At 40.4% G+C, this 23,355-nt stretch overlaps 1 protein-coding gene across 7 annotated transcripts in view; it reads right to left on the reverse strand.

Annotated features, from left to right (window-relative positions):
• The window catches only part of TJP1 (tight junction protein 1), a 260,747-nt gene that overhangs the window by 22,826 nt on the left and 214,566 nt on the right, over positions 1 to 23,355 (reverse strand). For all 7 annotated transcript variants that reach the window (XM_055555709.1, XM_055555705.1, XM_055555704.1 and 4 more), the window contains 9 exons: positions 22,157 to 22,260; positions 21,404 to 21,572; positions 21,053 to 21,200; positions 7,836 to 7,975; positions 6,799 to 6,904; positions 3,904 to 4,054; positions 1,789 to 1,897; positions 433 to 652; positions 45 to 229 (listed from right to left, as the gene is read on the reverse strand). In XM_055555709.1, coding sequence (XP_055411684.1) covers positions 45 to 229; positions 433 to 652; positions 1,789 to 1,897; positions 3,904 to 4,054; positions 6,799 to 6,904; positions 7,836 to 7,975; positions 21,053 to 21,200; positions 21,404 to 21,572; positions 22,157 to 22,260 — 1,332 coding nt within the window. The remainder of the gene's footprint in view (positions 1 to 44; positions 230 to 432; positions 653 to 1,788; positions 1,898 to 3,903; positions 4,055 to 6,798; positions 6,905 to 7,835; positions 7,976 to 21,052; positions 21,201 to 21,403; positions 21,573 to 22,156; positions 22,261 to 23,355) is intronic.

Genomic DNA, 23,355 nt, shown 5'->3' on the forward strand with positions numbered 1-23,355 from the left:
GCAAACCGACATTAATATAGGCTGGTTGGCAGGAAATAGACTACCTTCTCGAAGAACCACCCTCTCATACGCCGGGAACTTGGTCTGGACTGGCTGGGCTGAGAGGTCTTCTCGGCTCTTGCGCAGGTTTCTCTTGGAGCTGCGCAGACCGCGGAACCTCCAGAAGTCAGCGCGGTCTCCCCCTGCTGTCTTGGGAAGTGTATACTGCACACTGGCTAACTGCTCAGCTCTACACAAGAGAACACAGAACAAAATGCACAAAGACTTGTGGCAGAACTTCACATGGAATATAAACCTTAATGCTTAAAATAAAGGAGTTTATAAAACTAGGTCAGTCTTAGACATGGTGAGTACAGTGAAGACTCCCCGTGGGGCTGAAACCTTTTCCTCATTCCCTAAGCCGCTCTGCGAGACACAGCGGAATGCTCATACCTGTTTTTGTTTGGGATGATGCCACGTTCCACCTCTTTATGGTTTTTGCCAATCCGAATGGCGAGCCAGGACCCCAGCTTCCCATTGTACAGAGTGTCCACGACACGGAACACCTCTCCTTTGTTAAAACTGAGTCCATAGGGAGATTCCTTCTCATATTCAAAATGGGTTCTGATATAGAAAGAATCACCCACATCGGATTCTACGATGCGACGATAAACTAAATGGAAACAAAATATAATCAATAATGAGTGGAAAAAGAAATTCATATGAATAGAATACATTAGGTGAAGATTCTATTGATAATGTTAGCAATGACAAAAACAACCGTATCCAACTAACAGTAGCTCCTTCCTACATATTCTGTCTCGTGGGCATCACCGTGAGCTCATGACATGGTGACTCTCGGCACCCCACCTCCTGGATGAGGAAACTGCTGCAGACACCCAGCAGGCAACTCGTCCAGAGCCACACGTGCTTCCTGCTTCGGTCACCTAACAGTCCCGCCTCAGCCCTGCACAGACGCTCCTGCTCTCTAAACTATGGCTCTCAAATGAGGGCAACCCCATACCCATCAGGTGAGAAAGAGGGCTGGCATGCATGGAGACGTTTCTGATAGCAGCAACCATGTGCTGAAAGAAGGTGTGTGTACAGACACCTAGTGAGCAGAGGGAGGACATCTCAAACAGCCTGAAGCATTAATACACGGGACGGCCTTCACCATATTACTTGGTTCAAAACTTCAACAGTGCCAAGCTTGAGAGACCTTGTCTGTTCTAAATGAAAAGTGCATCTTCTTAATCACAGAAAATCAGTCATTCTCTTGAAATTAATGCCAACAAACATCAGAGCATACTGCTTAGAAAACATCAATACAAAATTCAGAAGCTGCCCATGTACAGTTCTTTGTGGAAGAGTATACAAATCTCCCACAGATGGCTCTAACTTAAACTGAAAGCCAGAAAGACTCTGGCTGGTCCCATTATTGTGCTGTGCTAACAAGCATAGTGTAAGATTGTTGATGTTGTTTAGGCACTAAATCGTGTCCGACTCTTTGCAACCGCATGGACTGTACAGACCACCAGGCTCCTCTGTCCGTGGGATTATTTCAAGCGAGAATACTGGAGGGGGTTGCCATTTCCTCCTCCAGGCGATCTTTCTGACCCAGTGATGGAACCTGCATCTCCCAAATTGGCAGAATTCTTTACTACTGACCCACCAAGGAAGCCCCACAGTGTAAAGGCTGTGTGCCCCTAAATGACAAAATCCATAGGGTTAACAAGTCATTTATTACTCCCTTTTTAAGTAGTCCAGCATCTCCAGGTTTATTTTCTCAATTTCCTGAGAGTAACTCACCATCTTTTTTCTTCTGAGCCAATATGGTCACTTCTTCTCCTTTTGGGAGGTCAAGCAGGAAGAGGACGGCTTCTTCTCTTATGATATTTGTGAAATCTACATTGTTTACCTGTTAAAATAACGTTTCACAAATTACTACTCGCCATATTTTAAGACAATAAAAACATTTAACTGCACAGGAAACAAGTATTTCTAGAGTTTATCTACTCTAGAAATATCACATCTCCAAAAGTAAAAATATTTATTTTTGGAGAAAAGACCCTAGTTTGTAACAAGCAGAAACCAAGTAAATAAAGTGAGTTAAAGTATAAATTCATTTAAACAGTGACAATGCCACACAATATTAGAGATCATACACTGCAAATTCCAACCAGTTCAGACCAAGAAAGCTAACATCTAATTCCAATGACTTATTATTATAAAATCTCATGATTTAAACTTTGAAATTAAAGTCCAGACTGAACAACAGAGCCAGACTTCTTGGACTCTCTGAGAAGCAATCAGAAGGAAACAGCGTGTGTGCTGTGCCACCTAAGTAAGAGCATGTGTACAACACAGGCTCAGAGTCTGCCAGGTCAGTGCTCACTCGTATCAGATACCCCTAAGGACCTAACATAAATGTCATCAGTGACTGTATGCAGGTAACAGGGAGATTTCCTTCTATTCATCTTCTGGAAATTTTCTACATTAAGAGAAAATGTTTTCAACAAGTACTACCTTAATGATACAATTATGAGAAAATATTTTTACATGACATATGATTACTTCAAATAGCATATGGAGTGGGTAAGAGAATAGGTCTACTTAATTATCAATGTTGTATCTGAGAAAACAGAAACATTGTAAACAAATGTCAAGTGGAAATCAGCCAGGCAGAGCCAATGAATGCCCTGACCTCCTTCCATGCAAGTGTGAAGGGGAAGGGGGACAGAGTGGCCACCACGGCCTGAGGGAGCTCACCCCACGCTCAGAGGGTGGTTTCTGACTGCGAGCTGCTGCCTCAAGTGACCAAACCCAACATGAAGACAGGGAAGCAAGAGGAAAGAGGGGGTTGCTGAACATGTGCCAGGTTTTCAGAAGAATGATTAAAGAAGGTGGTAGGAAAAGAACTGAAACATTTATCGACTAGGAGGGCCAGAATGACAGTGTTATGGAATCCAAAGAAGAAAGTAATTGCTTAAGGTAAAACACGAGTAGGAAATACAGAAAAACAAGGGCTGAAGATGCCATCAGGTTGGTGGTGCCTCATGGAAATCCACCCTGAGCCGTGGTGAAGGTGGAAGGCAGGCCGGACGGCCTCATGACACAAGCAGGCAGGGAAGGGCACCACCATACCTGCAAGTGCAATAGCCAGAGGAGAAAGACAGACAACACAAGGCAGATGAGGAACCAACAGGCAGAGAAAGAGAACTCAGAACAAAGCAGTCAAACTCTGGGGCAGGAGAAGGAAGAAGAGAGCAGAGCAGAGGTGAGGCGGGAACTCCCACTTGAGAGCTGGTCCTCCGACTAGAATGGGATATAGTATATCCAGCAGGGGGTTTGGATATTTTAAAAAGAGAGAAGATGAATAAAGATGGTACTATGTTACTAGGTAATACTGCTTATGGAAAAGAAACAAAAACACAAAGAGCCCACTGGTACACTGCATCCCAGCTGGGCTTTCCTGGACTCTCATCCTTGTGGATGTGAAGCTTCAGAACAAGAGCTTACACATGTACCCAATGTACCCGTCTTGGCACACCTGAGCCATCACTGGGTAAAGGGGACCCACAGGCTGCATACCTGATGCTGCCCTGCTGGCAGGCTGGGGCCCACAGCAGAGTCCAGCCAGCAGGAATGCTCAGCTGAACTGGAGATAACTGGGAGACATTGTGAGCTCTAAGACTTGGTTTTTCCACATTCTACAAATGAGTGATTAAAATGAAACCAAAGCCACATACTGTGCCATCACACCTAACATAGACGTGAGCAGAGCAGAGGCAGGGAGGGGAGACCTTATGGAGTCCCATGTTCTTTAACACAGATTACAAGCTCATCATAACACATCTGCTATGTCTGAGGCCTTGCTCTGGAGACCTAAGTATCTGAAACCATGTGAGCTGATCATGGACATACCCTGAGGATCTGGTCGCCCTCCTCCAAGCCTTCTTTGGCAGCAGGGCTGTCTTCGAGAACACCAGCTACAAATATGCCAACATCGTTTCCACCAGCTAGCCGAAGACCCACACTATCTCCTTTCCTGAATTTTACTAACTTCATGCTGGGCCTGTTAAAACAAGTATTTCATTTGAATGAGTTAAGAGAAGCTTAAACAGTAGAGTTAAGAGAAGCTTAAACAGTAACAGCAAACTGCTATAATGAAAACCATATTTAGAATAAAACAAACGACTATCATATCTGAAATTTCACCCACACCACTAATTTACTTAATAAAATTTAGCATTATAACTCAAAATCAGATTTAATGGCACTTTCTTTTAATTTCTAATTAACAAAAATAAGTTCTGAAATATCCAAATGTAATATGTTAATACTGTTTTACATAATAACTGTAAAATTACTTCATGAAAACATGTTTTCCCAACTCTGACTCTTCGATATATAGATTAACAATGGCTAAAAACTCTTCCATTTTTCCCATCCCAGTTCATACCATATCATCTCTACCGAATAACTGGGAAGTCCTATTGTACAAAGGTAGAAACTGAAGTGTAAGCTGACAAATTTCTCTAATACCAGGAGTCAAAATCAAGCTCTAGGCACTGTGCCCGACAGACAGTGCTTTTCAAACTCCGCAGCCAGGGGTTCTTGCAGTAGCTCACACAGATTACTTGCTCTGAGGCCCCTTTGAACTTTTAACCAAAAAGCTCACCATCCAGCCTTTCTGGATGAGCCCATGTTAATCTCTTCATGCTGGAAAGAATGGAGAAGAACTAATGAAGACACATTAATTCCTCTACTATCAGTGCAGGGTCAAAACTCTTGACACTCCTGAAACAAATACTAAGAATGCCACAGAAGAATGGCTATAGTACTACAGATTACCCTTGTGGGGAATTAATAACAAATTACATACATAATTACAAATTACCCTTCTACGTTTCCATAGCCATCCCACATTCAGAGACAACAAGACACAAGTCTTTTACACCTATCTGGACATGAAATGAAGAAAGGTTCTTTTAAAGTAACAATGAACAAATAAGTAGAGATTAGCAGTAACTAAAAAACACAAGTCAACCAATGAATGAATGAGTTGAGGGGACAGAGACAGATGCCTACTTGTTTAAACCAACTAAAGACCACCTTGGCTTTTAGGAGTTATAAGGTAGTCCCACTAGATCTGGTCTCTTCACATGAGCTAACCATGAACTGGGCAGAAACCTGAGAGCATGTAGATCAGACAAGGTCACTTACTGCTGGGGCTGGTGGCACGGGAGGTCCCCCGAATCTGTGGATCATGGACGGTAAGCCCCTTGCTCGTGGTGGAATCTACTTTTCCACCTGCATCAAGAGCTTCCTCTCCCAAAGTCAACTATCCAGAGAGCTCTTTTAAGCACCCCCTTAAAGTCCTTAAGATTCCAGGGCCCTAAAGTCCTCTCCAACCTAGAGGACCTCAACAGGTAACAACAGTGGACTGCAGTCTGCATCCTTCAGCAAGACCTGGCTTTTAAAAAACATCATTCAAGAACAGCTCCAGGTGCCATCTCAGGGTCATGTGACCGAGACAGGTTCCTTTATTCTTGGCCCTCTGTTGTATCGACCGCACACAGCAGCAGAAGTCTCTGCCTCAAACGCATCCACAGAGAGTGAGCAAACAACCCCAAATACAAACCCTGCCCACTCCTCAGTTCTCTCCGTATTTGTCCTTCAGGGCTCCTCTGGCAAACAAGTCTCTGGAATCTAACAAAGTTTTGGTAAACCTTAAAGAGTCAGGAAAGTGCTCAGGCAAGTCTTAAGAAAGGAAAAACAAGATACTTCCTTCCCGATTTATAAAATTTTGAATTATCAGTTACCTAATATTAAAATGTGTAATTTTAAACTTGTGACACTCCCACCTATTTCAGGAGCTGTTTCTACCATGCTGGGTCTTAGGGTAACAACCCAATTTCCTTCAGCACAGAGAAGAGATGAGAGCAGGGGTCTAGATCTAACCTACTTTAGGAGATTTGGTAATTTTCTATTATTCACATCCTGTCACCTCTCTTTTACCACAGAGGCATCAAAAAACTAGATGATCACGACTGTTTGAAACCTGGATATAAAATGTACATCTCAGTCTCGGTATATAAGATACAACGTAATGAAATGTTTGGAAATCAAACACTGACTTCTGAGGTGCTGACTGATCTAGAGCAGGTTCTCAGTCAGGGTGATCCTGCCTCCGGGAACATCTGGCAGCATCTGCAGGTGTTTTTAGTTGTCACAACCAGGGTGTGTGTGTGTGTGCACGTGCATACTATTGACCACTGCTGGCTAGGGATGCTGCTCAGCACCCACAGTGTATAGGACACTCACACGATAAACAGTTATCTGGCCTCAGTCAAGGTGCTGAGAAACACTTTTTTTTTTAAGCTAGGGATTCAGAAGGTCTGTGAAAATTCTCATGTTTAACTAGAAAGTTTTTCTTCTTTTTGGTCACACCACACAGCATGTGTGAGCTTTGTTAACCAGGGGTTAAACTCATGCTCCCTGAATTGGGAGCGTAGACTCTTAACCACTGGACCACTACGTAAGTCCAGAAAACAATTTTCTAATTTCTGATCCAAAAACTAGGTAGAAAATAGTGGTGAGAAAAAAGTAAACATCCAAAGAAGTATGTTTTCCTCTAATCTCTGATCCTATCATATAAATAATTTAAAAACTAAACAAACGAAAGTCTAATCAGAGCATTATGCAGCACATACTATGTATCAAAAGCATTTGTAATACAGGTCACAATTGAACACTCACTCTAAACCATGATCAGTAACAGACAGAGAAAACAACACAAGTTTAAAGCCACATTACCGAAGAATGCCATCTTCATGAGTTGAGTTGGGCAGGACGCCATCAGATGGACTGACAGGTAAATCCACGTCTGGCTGTCCTACCTGGGCATACACAGGCTTTGGTTCTGAAAGAAGAGAAAATCTAAATTGTGCAGGAAACACTGTACAAAATGGAATAACAGTGCAAGCAACCACTGCATAACCAAACAATGAAAAGTCTGCAAAATACAGTGAAAATGGAAGTTCAGAGAACCTGATCAGGGACATATATACTACATATGCGTCTATCAGGGTACATTTTATAGTCAGATATTCTGATATCTTTATAACATGTATGCACATCACATGGTCACCTGTGCTTTCCATAGCTCCAGCTGTTGAAGTCTGAAAAAATCTACTTCTTAGGGAAGAGTAACAGAAGAATGTATGAAGAGAGAATCCCTATATTTCTCTGCTGGGACTGTCACTTTCTTAACTACTGTAAAATTTATTTTTAAATATACACATTCCTGCGACTAAGCAAGCAGAGCAGAAAAGAGGTTTTGGGAGAAGGACCTGAGGGACAATAGAATCGGAACCTCTAGGCCTTTCAAGCAACCCTTCAGGATCTCAGAACCCTGCAGGTTTTCACGTCTGGTCTCGTATCCAGCTCGGCAAGGTACACTTCATAAAGGGTTTCTGAAAACACTGTCCACTGGCAAGATAACTTTTAAAAGTATCTGAAGTCAATCTAATGTTTCCCTTTAATAAGCAGTGTTTGAAAAACAACCTCACTCACTGTGAACAGATGTGAACCACGAATAATTTCTATGTAGAAAATTTGAAAAACATTCAAGAATGCCTACTCATCTACAGTGACCTCCTATCCACATAAAAATGCTGGAAATACAGAAAAATTCCATGGGTAGTTACCTACATGGGTAGTAGGTAACAACAATAGTAGCAGTAGTAATAACTGCATTTTTGTATCTCCTGTAAATATAATTCTGTATACTGTAAAACAGTTTAGTCTGACTGAATGTTTTCTGCACTTCCTATTTCATAGGCGAGGCTTACCTGGAAGATTGGGTGCTTGTTTCTCATTTCGCTCAACTACAACTTCTTCCACTGTTTTAGGTGTGTGATCATCTGCATGCTTTACCGGAGTCGAGACAGCCCCTGGTTTAGAAATTCTCTCTTCCTCTCTGCTCCGGAGACTGTACATTAGTAAAACGCAAAGTTATGAGCACACGGTGAAAATCATTTGTAAAGAGCACAAGAACAGCCAAAACAATGTCAAGAAAGGGTGACAAAGGACTTGCTCTAAAAAATACCAAAATACTGTAAAAAAAACTCAGTAATTAAAACTAGAATAGCACTGCCACAGATCCATGTAGAAAAACAGAAAATGGAGAGATACTTCTGCAAGACCAAAGTTTATCATGGAAGCATCAGGCCAAAGCTGCTGGAACAAAACCGTGTGTAATAAGCAGTGTCAGAACTGTTAACTAATCTAGAAAACCTAGCTGACTACGTGTATTAATGACATAGAAGTAAATCAATTTCAGATAAAGTCCTAATTTTTATTATCAAAAATACTTTTAAAGTAAGTCTCAATTAACAAAAGCCATAATGTATCAAGTAAATACATAAAAAGCTTTAAAAGGTGTGAAAATTGGAAAAAATGTCATATATAGAACAAAATGAATTTTAAGTTCAAACAACTGAATATTAGCAATTTGACCAAATAAAATGTAACAGAAGTTCAATTTAAAACTACACATTGACCCAATAATACATATAATAAGGATTTGATATTTAGACTGTGTAAGAACTATACATCAGTTTAAAAGAGACAATTCAGTTAAAAAATGACTACTAGGAAGAGGAAATTCACCAGTGAAGAGTGAATAAACACAGACAATAAACAAAAAATATTCAGCCTCACTAATAATGAGAAAAATGCAAATACAAAAAACTAGAGCTCTTACTACTTGTGAGAGTTCTCCAATCATATCAAGCCGTAAGAAGGACATGGAGATATACAGACATTTGGAAAAGGACAGTGGAAATATGCGTAAACACAAAAAAGAGTGTACAACTACTTGAGCAAAAAATAGGAGTTATTTATCAAAACAACAACAAAAATGCACATACACAAAAACCTGGAATCCTACTCTTAGATTTATCCCGAAGAAACACACACATACATGTCCAAGAAGATTTTATAAGAACATTTACTCTGATAGCAGCTCAACTAGCAATAAACAAAACTCAGTGCCCATCAACAGTTCTCCCAGAAAAATACAAACTATAAAAAGTGAACTTTATATATATATAAAGGCCAATACATATGCTTCACATAAAAAGATAAATCAAGATCTACCATTTAACGTATTGGTAGAAGATTTTATGGCTGAGTTCTCCCAACTCTGAAAAACCTAATATTTTTCTTCAATCATCCTAGACCATAGAAAAATATAGAAAGCTCCCTAACTCACTTTTTAAATACTTTTTATTGTAGAAAATCCCATACATACATACATACATACAGAGAACAGTATCATAAAAATCTCATGTACCTATCTTTAGTATTTTTCAACTTTCTGTTGATTAGCAATTCAACCTTAGGCTAACAGAAGCTTAACACCCAAATCTTGACAATTAACAGTACCAAATGAGAAGACAAAAATATTTTAAAAGATAAATGGAGGGGAAAAATTCCAAATAAAATACTAAGGAAAAATAACACTGTATTAGAGGATTATTATACTGATACAGTAGTCACAGCAGGGCTGTTTCAAGAGTGCAAGACTAGTTCAGCATTAAAAGTCTACCACATAATTCTATTCAAACATTACAGAAAAAGTTAATACTGGTCAAATGAGCATGTGAAAACAATCAACAGCCATTCCTAATAAAAGTCACAAATAAACCAAAGATCAGGCAACATAATAATGAAATTATTTTCTGAAACCAAGAGCTATTATCATATTATGTAGTGAAACACTGAATCTATTTGCTCTAAAATCAGTAACAGCACAGTGACACCTGCCAACATTACTGTTATTTACCACTATCTGAAGACTCAGATGACAGAATCATGCAATAATGCTCCTGGAAATACTGGCAGAACACTTTAGTGAGTATAAAAGAATATTAAAAATTATTTGAATTAAAATAACTTTAATTACATTGAGAATTAAATATCCTCAACAATCAGATGGAAATGAAAATAGTAAAGTAAGTAAAAATATCTCTACAACAATAGCATTAAAAATTATAAATCTATACAAACCTAGACTAGGGGAGATCTCCCTAAAATGCAAGTTAAAAATTCAAAAGCCATGAAAAAACAACACCCCAGAAAAATGAGCAACAGAAATGAACCAGAAATATACTAAACAAGAAATTCAACATGGATAATATCACAAAAAGATGGTCAGTTCCACTAGTCAGGAAATCAACTGATAAGAAGTCATCATTTTGCAGCCATTAGACTGGTACACATGGAATTTTGAGAAACAAACGAAAGCACTGCCACGTGTGTATCACTGAATCACTTTCCTACACACTTGAAACTAACATTGTAAATTAAATATACTTCAATTTTAAGAGCAAGAAAAAATGTAAACACTACTTTTGAAAAGTAATCTGGCACTAACCATGAAAAATTTTAAATGCCAACACATGCTTTAAGTATTTTAACAGTTAAAAAAGCCAATATATGAACCCAGACCTAGAAACAGACTTTCCATAATATGGAAAATATCTCATCAAATGAAAAAGCTAAAAGGATGCTTAACCTTGTGTTATGTGAAATAAGCTAACAACTGGGGAATAACGTGCAGAGCCTGGTATTTTAAAATTCTTTGCAAAACACACAGAAACTCTATATATGATGCTAAACATTGACCCAAGTACAGAGAAAAGCTTACTTCAAATCTGAGATCCAGATGTAGTGGAGTTGGTAGCTGTGGCCTGTGTCACTTGTTCTAATGAGCATACAATGCTTTCATAATTGAAGATAAAAAACTAAAATCTTAAACTTACAATGAAACAGTGTTGTAACTAGAGATAGGAAAATACCCCCAAAACAAAATGTGAAGAACAAATGGCAGAATACATGTGGTGAGATACCACTGAGGTATTAAAGACCACTTTTTCCCACAGCTGCACATGCATGTGCGCACGCACACACACACACACCCCCCATGTGCAGAATTACCAGACAGATGGGGGTGACAGCGGTTCATAAAGGGGGAAGCAGATACAACAGCAGCCCAGAGAAACCTTAGATTTATCTTGACTGTTTCAATTTTCAGGTGGCTCAGACAGTAAAGAATCTGCCTGCAATGCAGTAGACATAGGAGACATGCGTTCAATCCCTGGGTGGGGAAGATGCCTTGGAGGAGGCGGCATGGCAGTATTCTTGCCTGGAAATCTCATGGACAGAGGAGACTGGTGGGCTATAGTCCATAAGGTCACATCTTCTTATGAAAGACTGAAAAGTTTTATTTTAAAATAATGATTATTTAAAGATGAAATTAAGTCTAACTTTAAAGAATTCCATAGTCCATATTATTAGCAGTCCCGTACCAGGAAAAAAATTTCTTCCTGATGTTCTCCGGAAAGATTAAAACATGCTTTTTTTATAAGAAAAGTTTTCAGAGTTCTATATTTAAGTTAATTTAACTACTCTGGGGAGGGGGTATTCCAGTTTTAAATAATATATATTAAAAAGATCTGCATGTAAGTAAAACAGTCTTTTAGTAAAACACACACACACACACACACACACACGTATGCCAAGATATTTTCTAGCTCAAACCAGAATGAACTACTTTTAAATCATAAAAGGTTAAACTTTTTAGCCACTGCTTATGTAATAATGGGGTGGCTTCCTTGGTGGCTCAGATGGTAAAGAACGTGCCTGCAATATGGGAAACCCAGGTTCAGTCCCTTGGTTGGGAAGATCCCATGGAGAAGGGAATGACTACTCACTCCACTGAGCTACTCACTATTCTTGCCTGGAGAACTCTAGGAACAGAGGAGCCTGGTGGGCTACAGTTCATGGGTTGCAAAGACTCAGACACTGGCTGAGGAACTGACACTATGTGTTAGTCTCACATAAAATTAGTCTAAGTATAAATAAATACAATTAAGCTATCTGCAAACTGTTCTAGGTGATTCATAATAAAAAGGGCAATACAAAATAGTAAGTTCTTCTTGCATTTTTTGCTCTAAAAATACAAATGTACATATGAACATTTTGAAGAGATCAAGGTTAAAGAACTACGTAATTTTAATAGTTCTACAAATTCTGTTGCTTTGCAACTGGCTTAAAACTATCTGTTTAATAAAGATCACATTTCTGGACTTTCCTGGTGGTCTAGTGGTTAAGAATCTGCCTACCAGTGCAGGGTTTGATCCTTGGTCTGGGAAGATCCCATGTGCCACGGGGCAAATAAGCCCGTGTACCACAACTACTGAAGCCTGTGCTCCAAACCAGAGAAAACTGCATTGAGAAGCCCATATACCATGACTAGAGAGTAGCTCCCACTCTCTCTAACCAGAGAAAGCTTACATGCACCAACAGATTTTTTTTTTTTTAAGTTGCAAGTTTAAAAAACAACTTCCAATTCCAATTGATTTTCTTCCTTTCCTTTAACTGGAAAAAAAAAAAACAAAAAACAACCTTCCTGAATCTACAACATGACTAAGTAACACTGATGATAACTAAGAATCAAAGATAATATTTTAATGTGACCATCCTCCCCAGTGGTAACCAGGCCTTATAATAGGGCTCCTGCTCCATACAGCACACAAAAATTCCACAAGTATTTCATTTCTGGCTAATCTTCATTCTCTTCTGACTACCACCTTTCATTAATGTAATTACTACACCTTAACACTGCAGATCAGTGGAACTCACATCATTCTATTAAACTGTTCACACGATCAGTATTTTAAAAAATCATTGTTCTTTTTAGTGCATTTCCATTATCTACCAAAAGGTGGAGGCATTATTCAATACATATAGATCTAGAGCCATGCTGTTAACAGAAACATGAAGAAAGTCATTTATGTAGCTTGAAATTTTCTAAAACTCATATTAAATAAATGAGGTGAAATCAAATAATATATTTTAACTCAATATACTTAAAATATTAAGAATCATAAACCATAAAGTAATCATAATTACAATAAATCAGTAAGTAATCATAAATTAGGAGCTTCCCTGGTGGCTCAGATGGTAAAGCGTCTGCCTGCAATATGGGAGACCAGGGTTCGATGGAGACCAGGGTTCAATCCCTGGGTTGAGAAGATCTCCTGGAGAAGGAAATGGCGACCCACTCCAGTATTCCTGCCTGGAGAATCCCAGGGACGGAGGAGCCTGGTAGGCTTACAGTCCATGGGGTCACAAAGAGTTGGACACGACTGAGTGACTTCACTTCACCCATTGTTTTTTGGTGTACTCAGCCATCAAACTCCAGGGTGTATTTGAAAGTGTTAGCTGCTCAGTCGTGTCTGACTCTTTGTGACCCCATGGAGTGCAGCCCGCCAGGCTCCTTTGCCATGGGATTCTCCAGGCAAGAATGCTGGAGTGGGTTGCCATGCCTTCCTCCAGGGGATCTTCCTGATCCAGGGATGAGAATCTTATGTCTCCTACATTGGCAGGCGGGTTCTTTACCACTAGCGCCATCTGGGAAGCCCCAAAGTTCTGTAGAAGACAATTGTTAAGACAGAGTCTCTGAGACAGTTTTTAGTCACATAAAGAAGCTCAGTGGAAACAGAGCCTTAAGTCTTATCCCGTCAACTCTGTGTGAGAATAGCAGATATAACACACACTCAACCAGATCAGTAACAGATGGCTTTAAGAGCAAGACTTCAGGTGTGAAGTCACAGCTGTCTGGGGCCATTTAGTGCAGGCAGAGGGCAGGCAGCTGGATCAGAGGGGCCTGGAGAAATAGGGACAGGGGAAGGGGTTTTCTCCTCCGGGTCCCCGGAGTGCACCTTTCTGACACTTCCAAGGGTGCTCAGGCACTTGGTCTCTGACAAGACAGGTCCTCAAGCACTGCTTTCCCTGGGCCCTCAGAGGGCAGGTTCCCTGTAAGTCCACCCAGCGACACCCCATAGTGAGCCTTGGGTGCGTGGGGCGGGCTCCACCTCAGCACCACTGCTGTTGACCTCCTCACATGTGATCCTCACATTCTTCAGAGTTCTCTTTCATTTCCTACTGGCTAATCCTCTGTCGCTTCAATCTTGTTATATTTAACCTCTCTATATTAAACCTGTTCTGCTGAAACTGTGCTGTTTCTTGGACCCTGATGAAATATACCACACTGCCAACTCTTCAAATTTATTTCTGATTTCTAGCTCTCAACACCTCCCAATGGACTGGTTATATCTTATTTAAAAATAATCTGAATATAGAAAATAAACTGAGGCTGAATGTTCACTGTAATAAAACATCCTTTTATAAAGAGCATTTCCTGTTACCTAAGAAATGACTCATCCTACGAAAGCAACTTTATACTTTCTTTTCAGAAACATTTATTGCATGCAGGTTGGCAAGAACTACATAGTTTAAAATGAAAACAAAAAACTAGGTGCCCTTACCAGTGGTCTTTAAAGGGCACCTAGTTTTTGTTTTCATTTTAAACTATGTAGTTCTTGCCAACCTGCATGCAATAAATGTTTCTGAAAAGAAAGTATAAAGTTGCTTTCGTAGGATGAGTCGTATCACCGACTCGATGGACACTGAGTTTGAGTGAACTTCGGGAGTTGGTGATGGACAGGGAGGCCTGGCGTGCTGCAATTTACGGGGTCGCAAAGAGTTGGACACAACTGAGCGACTGAACTGAACTGAAAGACCACTGGAGTATCTCGCCCCTAATAGTAAAAAACAGAAACTCAGAAAGTAACTTAAACCAGGCTCCCAAGTTCTCCACTGACAGAGTTCAGCACGGTGGGCCCCTAACACATACGAGGAAGAAAAACCAAGGTGCAATCAAGTCTGATAACTCAGAATGCTCCCACCAGTTAATCCCCTAAGTTATACATGCAAACACACAGATATTACACACTGCAGTTTCTCCTCGACAGCAACTCAAAAATTACAGCATGGCATAGTGGATTAGAGGGTGAGCAAGGCAGAGTGAGCACTATGGAGATTCTGGGTAGGTGCTCAGGCAGAGAAGCGAGAGCTGCCCCTGTGCGTGCTGAGAGAGCAAGGAATGACCACCATACATTCACTGGACTGTATCTGCAAGCTAAGCTCTCACAATTTAAAATCTGTTCTTTATACACTGCAACATTTTCTAGAAATACATGTGGTGTATGCTTTTGAAGAAACAGTGACTGTACTGCTCACTGTGACAAGCGGCTTTCATGATGCCTGTCAGTCTGCACAGATTCTCCTCCTGCGTGTTCGTTTGTTTCGATGGTGACAACAATGTAACCTAGCCACCTGAGTTAGAAAGAAAACAGACCCATCATTCTGCACGTGTAATTTTTGAAGAAATGAACAACTTTTAGTAAGGAATGACTGAAGAAAACTAAGAAGGAAGGGCATCCTTGCCAGGGCTTCACTGGTTCGATGACTGTTAGGCACTTGGATTCATGTTTTGAGTAAAACAACCCTTGACTGCAGGATGTTTGGCTGATCTTATAACAAGACCAGTGTTACCACACTCTTCATTTTTTATTAACATTCTCTCAAAGGGAATAAAGAACTGTCCTACATTATTTAAAAGCAGAAATGAAAGTTCACATACATACTACTTTCATATGTAAGTGCAGTGGTCTGTTTTTAACTATTTTATATTTTATACTGTACTTGTATAAGAAAATAATTCCCAGCTGATGGAGTAAATAGAATGTATACTTTTTACTTTAAAAACAGTGACAATAAAGTATAATATTTAAGCTTGCTTTGGTGCCACTGGGCCCACAATCTCTGCTGAGGTTAAAATCCATCACTACATAATATCCACAACATCACTACATGGGGTTCTCCATTAACTAGAGAAACGTTATCAACTGTGACTCTCCCTTCAGCCTGGTCCCTTACAAAGAGTATGAAAAACAAAAGGTCACTCTGGAGTTTTAATCCGGTAACCTAAAATTCCCAAGGACTGAAAATAACAGTCAGTGCTTACCCTCAATAACAGAAGTTCGGGATGAGTCATCAACATTCCACTCACTTTCCAACATCACACAAAGAATCTTACCAAAAAAAACCTTCAGTAACAATTCAACTTAGAAACAACTGTTTTAAGGTTTCACATTCTCCCCAACCAATTTTCCAAAACTGGAAAAAAGAGAAAACTTTCCAAGAACTCCAAAGCACCGGCTCCCGGGCTTCTGCAGTCCACCCCACTGGTTGCCATGCTCTTCTCCCAACGAGCTGCGAGTTGTCCTCTCTATCTCACTCTGGACCAGTCCTCCACTGTGGCTCCTTCTCACTGGCTCCCCTGAAGACAAGGTGACCAGAGAGAAGCCTTCTTTCCATATATACATATGTATATAAGAAATGACTAAGTAATACAAAATACAACCTTTACAATTTCTACATATGAACCATATCCGAATTAGTTTGAACTTTTACTGCAATAGGTTTTCAACAGTGTACCTGCTTATGATAAATCAGTAGCACAAGAGTCACATTAAAACAGTTTATAGAACAGAACCAAAGCATAAACATATGTTGCTCTTCTACAGAGAAAACTCACAAAATGAGCCTGTTAAATGACTGTAACAACTAGGGAGAGTGCAGTATAGCCAGGCAGAGGCTTGGAACTCCCTCTGCACCTCGAATATAATGATGAGCCAGCCCCCTTACTGACAGTCCTGTCAATCAGAACGAGGCAGTGCCCCAGTGAGGCTCCCAGCTCCATCCTGAGCAGAGTCTCAGTCCAGAGCAGGCAGTGGAACGACACTGAATAAAATATACAGAACCTAGCAACAAGCATCAAGTGATTTAACAAAATCACTGTGATAACACTCTCTGCTGCTGTTGCTGCGTCACTTCAGTCATGTCCGACTCTGTGTGACCCCAGAGACGGCAGCCCACCAGGCTGCCCCGTCCCTGGGATTCTCCAGGCAAGAACACTGGAGTGGGTTGCCATTTCCTTCTCCAATTAACACTCTCTACACACATATTATTTTTTAATTTACAAACAAAACTATTTTAACATCCTAGACCAGGGAGGGACTGGCAGACTTTTTCTGTAAATGGCTCCATGGGCCAGGCACTCTCTGCCAACTTTTCAGTTATGACACTGTAGGATGGGTTCCAACAAAACTTTATTTGCAAAACTAGGCAGCAGGCTGGATGTGGCCCACTAGCTGCAGTTTGCCAGCTGCTGTTCTAGACAATGATAAGGGTACACTGTTCATCTGATTATAAGAAGAAGTGAGCACGTGTGCTGTGCTCAGAACTCAGCTCTCTAAGAAAAGAACATCACGTAGAGGAACCTGGAGAAGGCAATGGCACCCCACTCCAGTACTCTTGCCTGGAAAATCCCATGGACGGAGGACCTTGGTGGGCCGCAGTCCATGGGGTCACTAAGAGTCGGACACGACTGAGCGACTTCACTTTCACTTTTCACTTTCATGCATTGGAGAAGGAAACGGCAACCCACTCCAGTGTTCTTGCCTGGAGAATCCCAGGGATGGGGGAGCCTCGTGGGCTGCCATCTATGGGGTCACACAGAGTTGGACATGCCTGAAGCGACTTAGCAGCAGCAGCAGAGGAACCTACTTAGGTCACAAGGGAAGGCTCTGAAGGTTTCTGTTCCCTTGAGTAACCTTCCCTTTCTTTCTCTACTCCAGGAAGGGCAAACACTTGAGTCTGTTTAAAGGCCAAGAGGCTTTAATTCTCTTGTCAACAACATAACCCTGGACTTTATCCTTAGCTTAAACTGACTAGCCTACGGAATGAGGAAATCGTCTTAGAAATGGTCAGTGTGAGCACATGGGAAAGCACATGTGGACAGTCTACAGCATGAACTGCTCCTACTACCAATCACTGTAATAAAGGAAGCAGCTAATATCTGTGCCAGGTGTTCCAATCACCTTTCACAACTTTGTGGTGTACGATGCCTTCTTTACATCAAATGAGGAAACTAAAGCTCAGAGAGGGATTCAAGGTGGTGCAAGTAACCAATGACAGGCTGGGGCACAAACCCAGGAAAACTGGCTTCAAAGTCCAAAGAGATGACTGCATTCTGTTGCTTCTGACAACAGAAGGTTACTCCATTTCTGACAAAATGAAGGTTACTATTCTCTGCAGGTAAATGCAGTCTTACAAACACATAGATATTCAGAAATCCAGGGGAGGCAGTAGTGTTTTACACACTAAACAAACTTTTTTCACTTGTCTTTTTCTATCACTTTTTAAACTGCAGAATTATAACATCTGTAAAACAAAAGCATCTGTTCAAACAACACAAGGATGTTCCATGGTGTTTTTTATACTAGGATTTTACTCTCATACTATATCTAAAGACAGATGAAACACATGCTGGAATCAAGACTGCCAAGAGAGATATCAATAATCTCATATATGCAGATGACACCACCATTATGTCAGAAAGCAATGAGGAACTAAAGAGCCTCTTCATGAAAGTGAAAGAGGAGAATTACAAAATTGGCTTAAAACTCAACATTCAGAAAACTAGAATCATGGCATCCGGTCCAATCACTTCATGGCAAATAGATGGGGAAACAATGGAAACAGTGTCAGACTTTATTTTGGAGGGCTCCAAAATCACTGCAGATAGTGACTGCAACCATGAAATTAAAAGACGCTTGCTTCTTGGAAGGAAAGTTATGACTAACTAGACAGCATATTAAAATGCAGAGACATTACTTTGCCAACAGTGGTCAGTCTAGACAAAGCTATGGTTTTTCCAATAGTCATGTATGGATGTGAGAGTTGGACTATAAAGAAAGCTGAGCACCAAAGAAATGATGCTTTTGAACTGTGGTGTTGGATAAGACTCTTGAGAGTCCCTTGGACTGCAAGGAGATCCAACCAGTCCATCCTAAAGGAAATCTGTCCTGAATCTTCATCAGAAGGACTGATGCTGAAGCTGAAACTCCTAATACTTTGGCCACCAGATGCAAAGAACAGACTCATTGGAAAAGATGCTGGGAAAGATTGAAGGCAGGAGGAGAAGGGGCCGACAGAGGATGAGATGGTTGGATGGCATCACTGACTGACGGACATGAGTCTGAGCAAACTCTGGGAGCTGGTGATGGACAGGGAAGCCTGGAGTGCTGCAGTCCATGAGGCTGCAAAGGTCAGACATGACTGAGTGACTGAACTGATATCTAAAGTGTCTCTCAAAATGCAAGGACCCTCTAAATTAAAACTGCACAGTTGTCTGGATTTTAATAGTAACTTTATGGACGAAATAAAACCTTTAAGCAACTGGTACTCTTTTTCATCCTGCCTTTAGGCAGGCTAAATTTTCAGGAATTATATTATCAGCACAAACATGAAAATAAATCTGCAGACTTTTTGTCTTCTGTAGCCAAAATACTGTCTTCTCCTTAGGATCTGCTATGTGGTAACATGCAGAAGAGAATGCTATTATATTAGAAACTTAAAGTATTATTCCCTGCCTCCATCCCAGGGAATAATACTTTAAGTTTCTAATATAATAGCATTCTCTTCTGCATGTTACCACATCCCAGATGAACTCAGAAGCAGGCCCAAGATTCTATATTTTTTCAAAGATCTCATATAATTGGTGTCACCTATAAGAATACTTGAGGCTCTCAAGAGAAGTAAAACACTCCAATATAATAGGAAGACACCTAAAAAAAATTTTTTAAACCCTCTTCAATATTTAAAGTTACAGATGCCAACTATTTAGGAAATCTAAATGAAAAAATGTAGGTACTAAAAAGACCTATCTAAAGTTTAGAATTTGGTTACAATAGATACAAATGGCCAAAATTTTGATGAGTCTTTCTTTCTTTTTAAAGGAAAATCATGTCCAAACTGCTTGTTGCTAGCCTGGCTTCTAGGAGACAGAACTGTGTTAGGACTGCACCACGCCCCATGACTCATCTGGGTGTCAGCTCTATTGCTGTGTATGTGCTGCAGGCAGCCGTCCTTTTCCAGGTAAGGGATGTGCCATGTCAGCAAGATTTTCAGAATTAAGATGTTAATGTACAGCAGTTAAAACTAGTAATCGGTTGTTAGTTTTGCATGTAACGTACTATAATATTCCTTAAAAAATCATTATAATGTTAATTACAAAGATCAGGGTTAATACAATTTATAAATCTAAAATCTGAAATTCAGAGAGAATCAGCTTCACAAATAGCTAAAATCAGCAGTGTGCAACAACTGTGTCAGGGTGATTTCTGACAGTCTTCAGGAAAGCTCTCTTCCGGGAGGTACTTCTCATTTGCTTCCTCAGCATCCTTGGGAAACACTCGCTGTATCCACTTCTGGGCATTCTATCTCTTGTTTCTCTTGGCAATTTTAGTGACTTCATGGCTTAGGTGAACACCACCTTCATGCAAGTCAGTCACAAACAATCACAGTGAATCTTAAACTGGTCAGCTCTGGACTTGACTAAGTGCACACAGAAGAGCTCCACGTGGACTGCTGCTAAAACCTAGGTCCACTGTTGGCCAACAGAGTCCTGAGCATGTCCAGAAATCTTACGTAAAATGCTACATGTATCTGTGAATGTGCATCTTTCTGGAGAGAAAGATCATCTTTTTTTTTTTTCAGATTCTCAAATGTGCATGTGACCCCCTCAGAACATAAACTCAGGTAAGTCACATAATACTAGCATGGCAGACCCTTTGACATAAATAAATACCACACAGTGTACTTTAAAGGGAAAAACAAAAGTCCAGGTTAATCTCCACTAAAAGACACTACCATACACATTTAATTTGTCTTAAAACTTGTTAGCATCTTCTAATGCAGTAGATAAGCAAACTGCAGCCAAGAGCCAACTGTTTTTTAAATAAAGTTTTACTGGAAAACAGCCATGTCCATTCATTTACATACTATCTACAGTAGTTTTGAGCCACTAAGACAGAGCTGAGTGGTGACAAGATTTGGATCACATACCTAAAACATTTTTGACTGACTTCTGTTATTCCAGGTAAGAAATACATAAACTGATGGAGAAACACAAAGCAAATTTAAGTAATCAAAAGAAAATCTATCTTCTAGTTTTATTTCTAAGCAAAACCAGAAGCATGCATCAAGCACACACACCACTGTTTTACTTTACACAACAGAGAGTGATTACCTGCCACTGCTGGGCTGCTGTGGAGAGTGTCTAGAATGGTCAGAAGGCTCGGACCGCTGGTCAGGAGACCGAGAGCGGCTGTGACGGGGAGGCCGGTCGTGGGATCGACCCGAATGGTCTGATGCCAGTGACTGGATTTCTGAAATATCTGTTAAACAAAAGGGTGCTGTTTATTTTCCCAAGATTATAGTAAAATATAAGGCACTCCAATGATAAAGGAAATAAATTACTAAATATAATTTCCCATACAATGGTGGATTTAAGCATTCACTTAAACTCAAACATGTCCGACCTTCCCACTTTAAGCAACAGATCACCTTGAGAGTCTCTAGAAATCAGAACCACACTCACCGTCCCTCTCGGAGGCGTCAGCAGAGTGGATGCTGTCGGAAAGGTCAGGGACATTCAGCAGGGTAGCCCGCTCATCTCTCTGAACCACCATCTTTAACTTGCCCTTAGACCTCTCGATCAGCGTCTTCGCATCTGTCAGTGACATGTTTTCCGTCACGGTACCATTTATCTGCAACAGAAAAGAAACTGTAGTTTGAAGCTAAATGACAAAAATACAAGAATTAACTTAGACATGGACAGCAATATCTCAGCTGCTCCCAGGCTTGCTCTGAGAGCTAAAATATTCCCTTTACACTTTCCTAAACTATCAAAGTACTCCTTCCCGAAATGATGAACCTTCACTACACTCACTACACAGCTGCTCTGCCAGAGGAGCCCACATCACACCCTCTACCTCTTCCTGGTCACTTTCTGTGACTTATGAGCAAACCAATAAAGCTGACATTTCAGTAACATCTGGAGGAGTCATCAAAACCACTTAAAGTGGAACAACAGGCAAATTTGTCTACAAAGTAACTCCTGTTAGTGAATAATATGCATCTGGAGCTATTAATTCTCCAGGACGGCACAACGCCCAAAGAAAAGCATCAGTCTTGACATGGAGTAACCGTCATGGCAGGCTATACAGTCCCCCAAATACTGATTTCTAATTCTTCTTGGAAAAATCCATTCAAATATGAAAAGGAGCTATGTGGTCACACTAGAACTTGTTTTTTATTGCAGTTCATCAAAATGTTAAGAACATGACTATACCTTCAATACAACATCGCCTTCTTGAATATTGCCATCTCTTGCTGCCAAACTATCTTGTGAAATTTCCTTCACAAATATATGGCTGGCCAATCGAAGACCATATTCTGAAATAATATATTTAAATGTCTTTAGTGTAAAATCCCAAGACACTTAAATAGAGTTTAAAAGTATGAAACAAATAATCACTGCATAAAGAAAGTTTTTAAGTACAATCAATAAGTTATTGGCCTTCCTGCAAAGAAGACATTTCCTTGTGTCATCAGAAGTTGTCACCATCAGTGTGAAGGCACAGGGCAAGCCCGTGGCCCAACAGCAGACTGACACTCATGCCCGCTGTGCAGAGAGAGGGCTGAAGAGAAGACCGTCCCCTCTGACCTGTCAGGCTGATGCACCAGGTTCTTAGAAGGTTTAATGATAACAATTCTGAAAACAAATACCCTGGGAAGCTCAATGATTTTAGTGATGACTTGTATTACCACGTGTATACTATTTTTGTTTCCCCCAGTTCCTACAGAAGAGGATTTTGGGTCCTAAACCCGTCCAACTCCGAGAGGCATATGCAGAACATCAGCACGAGCCACTAGAACTAGGGCCTGGAAGGAGCCGAGCAGAGAGGGGAGCAGTTAAGGATGCCAGTCCTTCCAACAGCCAGCAGAGCACCCAGGATGCAGCAGCAGGAACAGGACCTGTGGGCAGGGGAGCAGTCAGAACTAAAGATATTACCAGCAGAGTCCAAAAACCCATCCAGGGGCCTGCAGAGCGATGGACTATTTTTTTTTAAATTAGAACAATATACAATCAGTATAATGTCTATAGGAACAGGATTGCTCCTGGTTGTGTTAGGAATCTAACTGGGGGCAAGAAAAATAGAAGGGAAATAAGTGTTATTTTTAAGGTGGGCTAAGACTTGCTACTCAAGCTTTTAGAAGCTACATCAAAGTTACAGTTTAACTTAAGGTAAATATACAAAGAGTGTTGACAAACAGAAATAACTGGGACAAAAAAAAAAAAAAAAAAGACTTGACAGAATCTACACAGTCCACTCTGTGCTTCAGAAACAGTCATCATATCTCTCAGAAATAAAGTGTTGATTAAAAGACTGTCCTTATTTAGGACTTAAAAATTATAAATGGCCAATACAGAGATGACTCTGAAATATTCCCTGTATATGAAAGAATCATTTATCCCAAGTATTTCTC

This window comes from Bubalus kerabau, chromosome 19, assembly GCF_029407905.1.
Source record: "Bubalus kerabau isolate K-KA32 ecotype Philippines breed swamp buffalo chromosome 19, PCC_UOA_SB_1v2, whole genome shotgun sequence".
Classification (NCBI taxonomy): Eukaryota; Metazoa; Chordata; class Mammalia; order Artiodactyla; family Bovidae; genus Bubalus; species Bubalus kerabau.